Genomic DNA, 12,129 nt, shown 5'->3' on the forward strand with positions numbered 1-12,129 from the left:
GATGGGAGGTAGTGTCATCTACGAATGGATTAAAACATTCATGAGAATAATCACAAATCGCGCGTGGACAGTGGATCCGCTGTGAATTGTGGGCACAGGCGCCTCCCCACGTGTCAGTGGAACGGAGTCAACATGTCACCAGCAGACTTCAGCCGGATTTAGCATGAGTTAGACATCGCGGCTGTGTTTCTGCGCACCGCGTTCCTGGATTGCCCGCACACGGATGAAACAGCTTAAATTGTAGCGTGAAGTGTGCAGGTGAGAGCTAATTTCAGAGGAATTGACGTTTTAAACCAGGCCCAGATTCTGTGATTCTGTGTTATTTTGACTGGCACGCCAAGCTAGCTTTATTAAGCTAGGCTAAAGCTGTATGGCTACGGTAGTTACCAGCAGTTTGCATCCTGTTAGCCAGTCTCTTTAATACACGTTTAATTTAAACAGACGGATTTGTCGAGCCAGTTCCTCTAGGTCCTCTTTTATTTTACAGGTGTAGATATTTTTGTATCAGTATGGGAGTAAATTCGCAGTATAATGGAGGCCTGTGACAAGTAGCTAAAGGTTTGTTGCTAGCTTGCTAATCTTACAAACGTAGCCAAAACTAATGTAGTTTTAAAAACAATTTCACCTCATAAGTACTGTAAAAGTCTCAAATCATCAACGTTAGCCGTACGTGTTTTATTTAGTATTTGCAAGAGAATTATTTGAACATAGATTACATGGCCTTACATCATTTACCTGGCTATGTCAGTGATAGTAACGTTACCACTTCACAAACTCCATGATCATGGTGTTTCTGTGGATAAATCTTATGGTTTTATAGCTCTTAGTCAGTGTGTTCAAATTGCTTAAATTGTCTCTTAGGTTTCCTGAAAGCTGACAAAATTAAAAGCCATTCTGATGTAACCCTGATATGCCGGATCACATTGGTTTTGTTTCTGCACCAGCTACTCGTCATCTTTCCTTTGCGTTACCAGTCATGCCGTAGCCAGACATGGGAATGTGTGTTTGCACAATAAACCTTTGTAAATGTTGTTTTTGTTTCCAGTTTGGATCCCTGAGATCTGCTGCCACTCGTTCTTTCCGGGTTCATCTTCTCTCCTCTCCTCGGGCAAATCAAAATGGCCAGCGGGGATGATGATGACCCCATTATAAAAGAGGTATCTCTATAGGATGATACACATGCAAAAGACACAGGAGTATAGCATAGGAAACGGATGGGATACACAACATTCAAATACAAACAGCATCAGAAATGGTCTCAGATGCATCCAAGAAGGCCCCAAAATGTTTAAATGAAAGTAGTGTATTCGAAGTAAACACTGCTGTAATAAAAATATCTAATAGTTTCTCAAACCAAGTAGTGTGCAGTCAGAGAATAACTTTATTTAACATTTCTGTTTCCTTTTAGATTGATGTGTACCTTGCTAAAAGCCTGGGAGATAAGCTCTATCTTTTCCAGGTACGTTTTTTTTTTTTTTAAATGGTCACAAGTACATATTATCTCGTAAGCAGTTATTTCTAATCTGAATGTGGATGTTCTTCAGTGTTCTGTCATGAGCCAGTAATCACCTTATTGTTTCGCTCTCTGACACAGTACCCTGTCCGACCTTCCACTATGACCTATGATGATGTTGACCACTTGGCGGCTAAGATCAAACCCAAACAGCAGAAGGTAAGAAGACTGTTGTTTAACCTTATAGCTTGTCTCTCTAGAGAATTTGTTTTAAATGTGTTTGTAATTTTTGTACTAATCCTTTTCCAGGTGGAGCTGGAAATGCTTCTTAACACAATGAGCCCAAACTACTGTCGCAGCAAAGGAGAGCAGATAGCTCTGAATGTCGATGGCACGACTTATGATGAAACCAACACCTATTCAGCGTATGTTCTCTGTTAAATCTCATCATCACTCATACTATCACCAATCTGTTTATGCATTACTGTCAGTCAATGTGAGCTGCCTGTTACTCACTACTAGTGTCTATGAAATGTTTGACATCTACTCGCTGGCACACAGTTAGATGCAAAGATTGATGCAAAGAGTATATGTATTAAATGCTAGCTGAGCTTGCCATAAACAAAAAGTGTTAACTATCTTGTGAGTTGGACCAGTAACTTTCCTGAGTGACCATTACTTACTTTCCAGAGTGAAGAAATTGTTTAGGCTGTAAGACAAAAAAAATGTTAATTAACAATCAGGTTTTTCCAGTCTTCTTTGCTAACTTATCTGTCTCCTGTTTGTGGCTTAATATTCAAAAGCATTTGGTTTCAGAGACGGTGGTCTTGACACAAAGGTGGTTAGAGGTACATAATAAGGTCGAGGGGTTAGGAAAAGTCATTAGTCTATGGAATAACCCCCCAAAAACAGTATCAAAACACTAACTCCTGGAATCTTGTCGGCACTCTCTGTTCTTTGTCTACAGCCAGGTGTCTCTTCATATTTACTGTACAGATGTGAGAGTGATATATAGCTTCTGATTCTTGGCAAGAATATAGAAAATAAAAAGTGTTTCTTTTGGTTAAAAAAGTTCTAATCACAAAAGTAACGACTGGAAACTCTTATTGTCCCAAGTAGGAAACCTGCTACTTCTGCTCACAGGGCAGCAGTAGCTCTGGATTTTAAACTCACTGTGAATGGCTTTACACTAAAACTGCAGAAATAAGCACCAGTTTTACAATTGGACCATTCACACCATGGAAGGTCTTTGTCTGATGTGTTCATAGTTATAGTTTGGGAATAAATAACTACGGATAGAGAAGCAGACTGATGACTGAAAGTGGAAAATGTCTTGCAATTACAAACAGAAAAAATGTTAATCTGTCATATAGAGAAACTTGCCCTGTTTGGCTGATCAATAAAACCAATAATTAAATCATGTATTGACACACTTTGTCAGGTTGAAATTTGGCCTAATTGAACTTTGGTCATCTCTAATATAGTATATTCTCATTTAGTGATGTTTCTGTTAGTTTTTATTAAATCACACTTTCCCTCTTAACAGTAATTTCTGGTAAGTCTCTTTGGAAAGATTTTTTTTTACCCCACTGGTTTATTGTTTTCAGACTTAAAAAAGGGTCTGATCATGTAACAGTAGATAAACAGCTGCTTACTCGCCATAAGCTTGTTTTAATATTTCTCTTCAGGAAAATGATGGACAAACAGACCTTCTCCTCCATCCAGTCCACCACCAACACCTCAAGATATGCTGCTGCTGTGTTTCGCAAAGGTATGCTCTAATCCCCGGTAGGGCTGCTGTTCACTGCAGCACCATGCGTGGTTCTGAACCTTCCTTCTGCTGCTTGTAATTACAGACATCCCTCATGTTTAGAATCCACTGGAATGTGTATCAGTGTTAGCTTTTTTATTATATAACACACTATTTTTACTGTGTGTTTACACTGATGATGCCCAGATACTTGTACGTCAGTTGATCTACGTTTGCAGTCATTTGGTTTCTGATAGTTTTATTATTTATGCCAACAGGTGAGCTTCACATCACACCTCTGACAGGAATACTCCAGATGAGACCTAGCTTCTCTTACCTGGACAAGGCTGATAATAAAACGAGAGAGAGGGAGGCAGCCAATGAAGGTGTGTCTGTTTTTCAACATTGCATATATGGAATTGAACTAATTTAAATAGCAGTTTAAAATAAATAAATAAGTATTTATTTATGTATGTATGTATGTATGTATGTATGTATGTATTTATTTATAACTGCTTTCTCTTTTTAACAAATCACTTGTCTGTGACAAAAATCTACTTTGACAATCGTGTTAAAACCTAGTCGGTTTAATTATATGATAAGTGAGTCGTACATCCACAGGTGGAGACTCCTCTCAAGATGAAGCTGAGGAAGATGCCAAGGCCATCACGGTGAGAGGTTCTACACACACTCACACACACATGAAACTCATCACTGCACGGATTTTTATATGTCCCAATCTAACCCATCTTTTTTTTTAACATTTCTTGCACCTGTTCCACTCTAGGTGAGATTTGCTCGTCCCGAGTCGGAGCAGGCCCGACAGAGGAGGATTCAGTCGTATGAGTTCCTCCAGAAGAAGCAGGCAGAGGAGCCCTGGGTTCACTTAAACTACTACGGTGTCAAGGTTATTTGGTGCTGCATTGTATTGTAGCTGTCTGTCACTATGTTGTCGTGCATAGTTTGTCTCATTAATTTTATATTTGTAATGTTATTTCAGGACAGTCGCTCAGAGCATGAAAGGCAGTACCTGTTTTGTCAGTCGATGGACGCCTCAGAAAACTCCGAACTGGTCAAAACACCAAAGTGAGTGGGAAATCATGACATTTTATTGCATTTTATTCCTTTACTGTAATTACACACCATGCAGTATTATTTTGATTTAAGTAATACAAAGTCATTATTGTCTTTCTGATATGAACATATCAGCCAACACAGCTTCATTGATGCAGTCTTCTACCGGGACTACAGATCTTCTACTTATTGTGTCCTTTGTAATGTCTAATACTCACCTCTCACCCTGATGCATTTCTCTTGTTTTTCTCAGGGAATACCTGGAGATGCTAATGCCTCCTCTTGCAGAGGAAAAAGTGTAAGTAGAGTTAGTTTGCAAATGAAATTATGTCAATGCATCGATGTGGTACAACTGCAGATGGAGGTTCTAATCAGATTTTTAACATTCATCACATGCTCCGCTTGTTGTTTGCTCACCTCAATCAAACTGAGAAAGCATGCAGAGGTTTTATCAAATACCAAAAGTTTGTAAGGAAGAAAAATTCAAGAAATGACCATATAACTATGGCAAAAGAGTCTATAACCTTCGAAAGAAATGCATGCAACACCACACTTACAAAATTGTGGTCAACTGTTGCACAATTACCAGATGAACATAAATAACTTGCCCTCTTATGCAACTGCAGTAAGATGCACTGTGACGATCAGTGTCACTAGTGATACAACAGTACCGTTGATGTTGAGAGGCTCTGCGGCATTGACTGTTTATTGCTGCATTAACGCACAGCACAATAAGTAAATAAATAGAAATGGAGTAAATTAAAGAAACTTGCCTTGCTGGAAACACCAATCATTGTCGAGCACCTCTGTGCTCCAACCACTAACACAAGAAGTTGTATGCCTTCAGGCTTTCCTTTGTTTTCTTGAGTAGAAGGATGTCTGGAGGACAATTTTGATTGCTTATATCTTCTGCCTTGATGGCAGATAAGCCTTTCAATTTACTTGATGCTTCTCAGGATCAGGTCCAACATATGTCGTGCTTATCTCTTTATACCTTTTATTTTCTGATGTCATCTAATCTATCTCACTACACACTTTTAGGCATCTCGTTAGTTCTGCCTTTTACTTCCTGCCCTACATCTGAATTTTGCACGTCATAAAAATACAATTGCAAACCAGCTATTACACAGTCTGCTAAGATTGGCTCCTCTGAAGATGAGTACTTGTGATCACCTCCTTTCTTTTTCTGTTAGCGTGAAACCTGTTGGTCCTAGCAATGTGCTCTCCATGGCTCAACTCCGTACTCTGCCGCTGGGAGAGCAAGTCAAGACCCTGATGAAGAATGGTAGGCCAACAAATTTTGGATGTAGGATAGAGAGGTTAAGGGTTAAGTGTTTTGTTTTAATATAACAACGGTCTTAACAGCATGTCAGTCTCCAAATCTTTGTACATCTCAAATGCTGTGTCTGTTTATGCAAGATCTGTTTCAGCAGAGCTTTAGTAATAATGTCAGACAGATGGGAAACAGTAAAACAAGTCTCTCACAGTTTCAAACTACACAAACGCCAAATTCTTTCCTCCTTTTTTTCCAAGAGGATTTCGACACTAAAATGTTGTAATATGTCACATGTATCCTTAATCTGTAACAGATCAATTTTATGGTTAGACTTGTGATTATAGTCTCTCTCTGTCAGTGTTTTACAGGTTATTGTTTTTCTTCTGTTGAACAGTGTCAGACTTACATTATAAAGATTGGTTCCCTTGACATCTTCTCTCGTCTCCAGTTAAGGTGATGCCCTTTGCTAACCTGATGGGCCTGCTTGCCTCTGGCACAGACTCGACCTCAGTGCTGCGCTGCATCCAGCAGGTGGCACTGCTGGTTCAGGGGAACTGGGTTGTCAAGAGGTGAGTCCTATTGCATAAAAACATATATCTAAAGAGTGTATAATTTGCTCTAATGCAGACCGATTTATCACGCGTAAAATGTCAGCAATGTGATGCTCCTGTATGATTTCTTTCCCCAGTGATGTTCTGTATCCTAAAAACACCTGCAGTGCCCACAGTGGTGTTCCTGCAGAAGTGCTCTGTCGTGGCAGGGACTTTGTGGTGAGTTGCTGTAATGGCCACATTTATACCAATATTGTTTAAGGCCTGATGATTTTGTTTAGTGTGGTTCTGGCTCAGTTGTAATTTCCTGTTCTAGATGTGGAGATTCACACTGGAGCGCTCTGTGATGAGAAAGGAGATTACATCTATCATCAAAGTAAGGATCGATGTAATCAAAGTTATACGTGATTGTTGATCACTAAAGATGTTTCAAGAGAGAATTCTCTGAACTGTGCCCCTAAATGAAGCCATGGTGCCTTTTAACAACTGCTCCAGGCTTCTTGAGGCTGCAGTTGTTTGGGTTCTTTCATGGAAAGAGAGCTAACAAGTCCTTCCTTCTGTCTGTGTCAGCTTCCTCCAGAGGACGTGAAGGAGTTCCTGGAGCATGTGGCAGTTCCTCGGATCAACCGAGGCTGGGAGTTCCTGTTGCCTACTGATGTAGATTTCATTAAGAAACACCCAGATGTTGCCCACAGGCAAAACATGTTGTGGCTTGGCATCCAAAGCAAGTAGGTCACATACAGGGATAATGTATTGTATTTTTATCAAAAGTTTTTCTTGCAGAACGGTTCTTTGTTAACAGGAAGAAGTTTTCCCAATCTTATCAAATTGTTTTTATGTAGGTTGGAAAAGGTCTTTAATTTCTCTAAAGAAGATTTCATGCCAAAGAATTCCCCTCAGCCTGGTGTGTACCAACTTATTTTGTTTGTAGTCAAGTGTTAATAGATGAGGTTAAATACTCAGCTGAGATGACTCTTATTAAGGCTGATGTCTGTTTCCTAGAGCCTGCCTGTCTCAGCGGGGAGCAGCGTTTGCAGATGGCTCAGGAGCGGGCAAAGGAAAACCAGTCATCCCTACAGAAGGACCTGGATGCCAAAAGGGCAGGAAGCAGCATTCAGCGAGCTGTCAGTAACAGCAAAGATGAACCTATGGACACCTCCTCAATCCCTAATGGTTCTATCAATGGTTATTGCAGTGCCACCTCTCCCAACTTCAATCACACTAACGGTAACGGTGGGAGCCCCGCCAACATGCCATCCCCAGAGCTTCAGGACTTTGTAAAAAAGACTTTCAGGAAGCATTTCGTACTGACACTGAATGAGTTCAAGAGGCTGTTTAACCTCCATGTGGCTTCCATGCCGGCCGGGTGGCACGTCTTTCAATCCATCTCGGACCACATGCTACAGGACGCCATACTGCTCTGCCAGTGCAAACAGATAATGGTGCCTGTGAGTATTCATGGAGAAGACCACCTTTTATGGTGAAAATGAATGATTCACAGGGGTTTTGGATGTGTAACAGCTTTTTATTCACACTAGATGCTCCTATTTTCATTCCTTCTCTTTCTCAGCCGCTTTACTTTGTGATCTCACTTTAACATTCCTATTTCTAGAGCTGGGTAAAATGCATATTCTTGTAACTGTTAAGACAGAGATGCAATCTGCCAAACACTAAATGGCTGCAATGTGATGAACCAGTTGGAAAAGGTTGAAAACATGGAACTAACCCGGAATCCACTTTGAAAGATTTTCTGTTGCCAGAAATCTGCAAAGCATTTGACATTACTCTGAGGCAGGCAAATAACAGCTATCACTCTTATACAATGGATTTAGCATCATGTGACACATGATAAGGCATGTACTGTATTCCTGGAGGGATTGTGACAAAATGGACTCCCACGCACACATTTAGAGGCCCCCTCAATGCTCGTCGTTCGTCGTTAGCATCTCTTTTGGATACCCCCAACTCCTATGGGCCCTCTGAACCTTTGGCACAGTGATCCATCAAACACATATTGTATCTTCTAGTTACTTTGGCCAAGAAAATGTAAGATGAAATGTTCCTTCATAGCATAATGTTCCATAGCATTTTTTAATCATAATATTTTATTAATATCTTAAAGACGTAAATTATTAATTTAAATAGTTTACTCAAATAAATAAATAAAAAGTCATACAGTACATAAGGAAATGCAAACGGGCTGCTGTTAGATGACAACAGAATTCACTTGACAGTTCACAGATGCTAAATGAGGAAGAGGTAAAACACTGATGCAAAAGAACAGTGACAACATCCACTCTTCAGTACTTGCAGTTGAAGTGTGAAGAAGCAGAACATAAGAATATTAGTTTTAATAAATAGCTCTTATATTCCGTGACATTTTAGTAAAAATGAAACGAGTGCAGAAACTAATCTTTAGGCTCTCGACCAATCTCTACCTGTCTTGCTGAAACTTATTTTTTTCACAAGCTTGGTTTGCATTTTTGTTCCAAATGACCCAGACCATGGATGGTAACAAACTTTCTCGATTTGTCTTATGTTTCACATTAAGAATACAACTCCCCTATTGTCCAAGATTAAGAGCTTTATCTACTCTGCTCCCAGTGTAGTTCAAACTGCCTGCAGGAGCTGAATAATGGGGGGGGGGGGGTTCTCTTTGGCACTTTTTAACGCAGCTATCAGTTTTCTCAAACACAGAATAACGACTTTAACTGTCGTTTTAGAAGCCTGGAGCTGTTATTAAAAGGCACCATGGCTTCATTTAGCTCTTTGCTTGAAAAGGAGCTAATGGCACTGAAGCAATGCAAACAGGGTTTTTGCAGTCTACTGTACTTAGGTTCTAGCAGCCACTCTGTGTGTTTATGCTGTTGGTGTGTCCCATGTGCTTGGACTGAAGCTGCTGTTTGTGTGCTTATTATAGCTGCATGTTGTCTGTTATTACGACTTAATCAGCTGTGCTTTTCTTGGTGTGTTGTTTGCTCAAAGGGTGAGGAGTGGCGCAGTCTGTGCCTCATCCTCTTGTTTCATTGAGCAACCAGGTCTCCTTAAGCCAGGGCCAGTTGCATCCTGGTTCAGGTCTAATCCTGTTTTGTATCCTTAACGTTTGAAGATTTTACCCCCATTGGGGGGGTGGGATGGCTAGCCGCCATCTTCATTATGCAACAGATAATTGGCGTCAAAGCAAAGCTCATTACTTCTCAGTGAGGGGTTAATCCAGATGGGTTTTTTTTGCAGGTGCAGGCCCATCTGGCATCAGGTGGCTAATCTTTTATGTCTCTGTAAACATACATTTTAGTTTAAGAATATATGGATCAGTTTTGAGTCAGTAGCTTGTGTCTGCAGGCTTAATCTTGATTGGTAGTTCTCAGTGTCCGTCATAATTTTGGTCTGTTTTTGTTTTGACTTTGAGATAAGAGGTCACATAAGTGTGTAATTTACTTCCACTTTGCACTCTTGAATCAAGGTTTTGATAGATGAGTTGGATAATTAAGAGCATACATTTAATAGGCTTGTCTAAAAACAGTGTTGTAGTACGTTGCTGCTGTGAGTCTTGCTTTGCAGTACTAAACTGCAGTTAAGTACTACTGCAGTACTACTTAAGAGCGAGGAAAGGGCATGGTACTTCGCCGATTAGACCAGGAGCCGTTTTAGGGATTTGAACCATCAACCTTTCCGTGAAAGGCTTTTGTGACTTTCCTTTTGTCTCTAACTTTAGTTTCCTGCTGGGAACTCAGCGGCCCCTGATGAACAGAAGGTGTTTGGTTTGTGGGAAACTGGAGAGGATTTCGACAAGGTGAGCGTAACATCACTCTTCTTGTAACATCCTTCTTATTCTGTATGCAAGACGTATGCAGCCGCTGAACCTCAAACAGCAAGTCAAAGTCTTCAGCAAACTGAATTTCACATGAATTTCACAACGTACAAAGGTAGTTGCATCACAAAAACAAAAAGTAGGACACAGTACTTTTTGTCAGCCACAACCAAAGTCAGAGACATAGCTGTTGGTCAGCTTTTTTTGTTTTTGCTTATGCTTCTTTGTACCATATCAGATTGATGATGATTGCTGCTGCTTTTGTGGTCTTGTCTGTACTTCACTTATTTGCAAAAGACTTAGATGTAGTTTTTTGGTCTCTCAGTTGTGATTATTCATGCTTATTTGCTTACTACCTACCAGGAGATGCTTACTTTAGCTAAGCACCAATAGTGGAAATCTGCGGTAGTGATGATCCTGGCTGTCAGAAGAGAACAAATCTATCTTTCAGCACTTTTAAAGTTTTAATTAAAACTGTTTTATAGCTAGTCATGTGCCATTCATAGAGATTAAACAAACACAATAAAACGTTAATTTGTCAGCCTTAGAGGTGCTGGCTTTTGTAACAACGCTAGCTCTTTTAAATTATAATTTGTGTGTGTTTTGCCTCTCTGCAGCATCGTAGGTTGCTGTATGACTTGTTCACAAAGAACTACCGGGTCAGGAGGAACATGGTACAAGCCAAACTGACAGAAGAGCTTGGAGACATCTCCAAGGCCCAGATTGACCGGCTGCTCAATGTGAGTGTGGGACTGAGCATCTGCTTCAAAGCAGCTGTTTATCACTGATCTAACTTGTCATTTGTTGTTCCAGGAGTGCTGCAAAAGCCACGCGGGCATGTGGTACCTCAAGGGGACAATACATTCTTGACACAGAGATTGTGCCCCCTGCGGTCACCGTCAGCCAATCATATCCACTCTCAGGTGTCCTGTGGGAGAGGGCAGTTGGAGAGATGAAAGCCAATCACAGCTCACCGAGCTGAGGATGGGAGGTCAAAGATGTCAGCCCTGACGTCTGCTCTGACCAGAACTTGAAGCTTTTCTTGTTTCAGCCGAAACCTTTGTGACGTTAATGTGAGTACCCAGATGCAGCGTGGAGGACAGAAACTTCTCAGTACAGACTCGAGAGTCTAAAAGGAAACATTTATGTATAAAAAAATGAACTGGCAAGCAAGATATAACTATACACGGTTTATGAGTAATTTTTTGGATTTATGACCTCATGATAGATTACTTTTTAATTAATAGTTAGTGTTTACTGTTGAAACAACCATGCCTCTGATTGCTTTCATATTACTCTTTTGATTTGTAAGTTTAGGCTAAGTATACATTTTCACTTCATCCAAAAAAAGGAAAGATTGTTTAATATGTTTTTGGGAGAAACCCTTAAATTCTATTCACTCTGTTTGTTAAATCCGACATGGTTAAGGAAGATCAATTGAACATCAACCTCAATCGATAGACGAGAAGGGTAACTTTTACGTATGCATGATAAAATTGTTTGAGTAAACATTTCAAGGCACTTAAGGAAATATTGCCAAACCTAAGAATCAATAAGCCTGATACAAAAGGAAAATAATGATAAATGATGCAAAAACAAGCAAAAAGTCCCTAATGTGATTTATGCTTAGGTGGAAGTGGAATCTCGTAGTATTTTTTTCATTCAGGAACTTAAACACTGTCGCACTCAAACGTGGCTCTTCCCACCTTTCTGTGTTAATCAGTCACATGTGTAGTGAGTTATTAAATTTAAGCAAAGGCTGATGAAATGATGGGTATTGAGGTTTGTTTTCTAGGTTGACTGTCCAGAGTTTCAAATGGTTGTCTGAGAGAAACTTGAGTGTCTGATTTTTGAAAACCAATAGAATTGCAATTTAGAGTTGTGACTGAAGGAGTTTTTGCTGTAGATACTCTGTATCGCCATGTGCTGCTATCCTGAGATCTAAAGTGCCTCTGCCTTTACAAAGGGATTTGGGACAAACTCCCACTGTTCACATGACCTATAGCAGGAACAATAATGCTTTGATTTTCAATTAAGTAAACATCGAATTTTGACATTTAGACCTTTTTAAAACTGAATGTTTATTTCAGGTTCAGTTTAGAATTTCCTACATCAACAAATACTGACACTTGTACCTTTTCCGTTTCTTTGTTACTTTGCTCAATAAACATTGTAATGTCAACAAAGTGTCCGATGCACATTTTTATATCTATA

General features: G+C 39.9%; 1 protein-coding gene across 1 annotated transcript; it reads left to right on the top strand.

Annotated features, from left to right (window-relative positions):
- Positions 1–92: 92 nt before the first annotated feature.
- polr3e (polymerase (RNA) III (DNA directed) polypeptide E) lies at positions 93–12,104 on the top strand. The gene is made up of 21 exons (XM_067488144.1): positions 93–258; positions 1,046–1,157; positions 1,409–1,459; positions 1,595–1,672; positions 1,763–1,878; positions 3,142–3,224; positions 3,482–3,589; positions 3,825–3,874; positions 3,991–4,110; positions 4,204–4,289; positions 4,531–4,575; positions 5,471–5,562; positions 6,002–6,122; positions 6,242–6,323; positions 6,421–6,480; positions 6,675–6,832; positions 6,947–7,008; positions 7,107–7,552; positions 9,820–9,897; positions 10,533–10,655; positions 10,729–12,104. The coding sequence occupies exons 2-21, from the start codon at positions 1,119–1,121 to the stop codon at positions 10,783–10,785; spliced, it is 2,055 nt and encodes a 684-aa protein (XP_067344245.1). The 5' UTR covers positions 93–258; positions 1,046–1,118; the 3' UTR covers positions 10,786–12,104.
- The last annotated feature ends 25 nt before the right edge of the window (positions 12,105–12,129 follow it).

Source organism: Channa argus, chromosome 20, assembly GCF_033026475.1.
Source record: "Channa argus isolate prfri chromosome 20, Channa argus male v1.0, whole genome shotgun sequence".
NCBI classification, from domain to species: domain Eukaryota; kingdom Metazoa; phylum Chordata; class Actinopteri; order Anabantiformes; family Channidae; genus Channa; species Channa argus.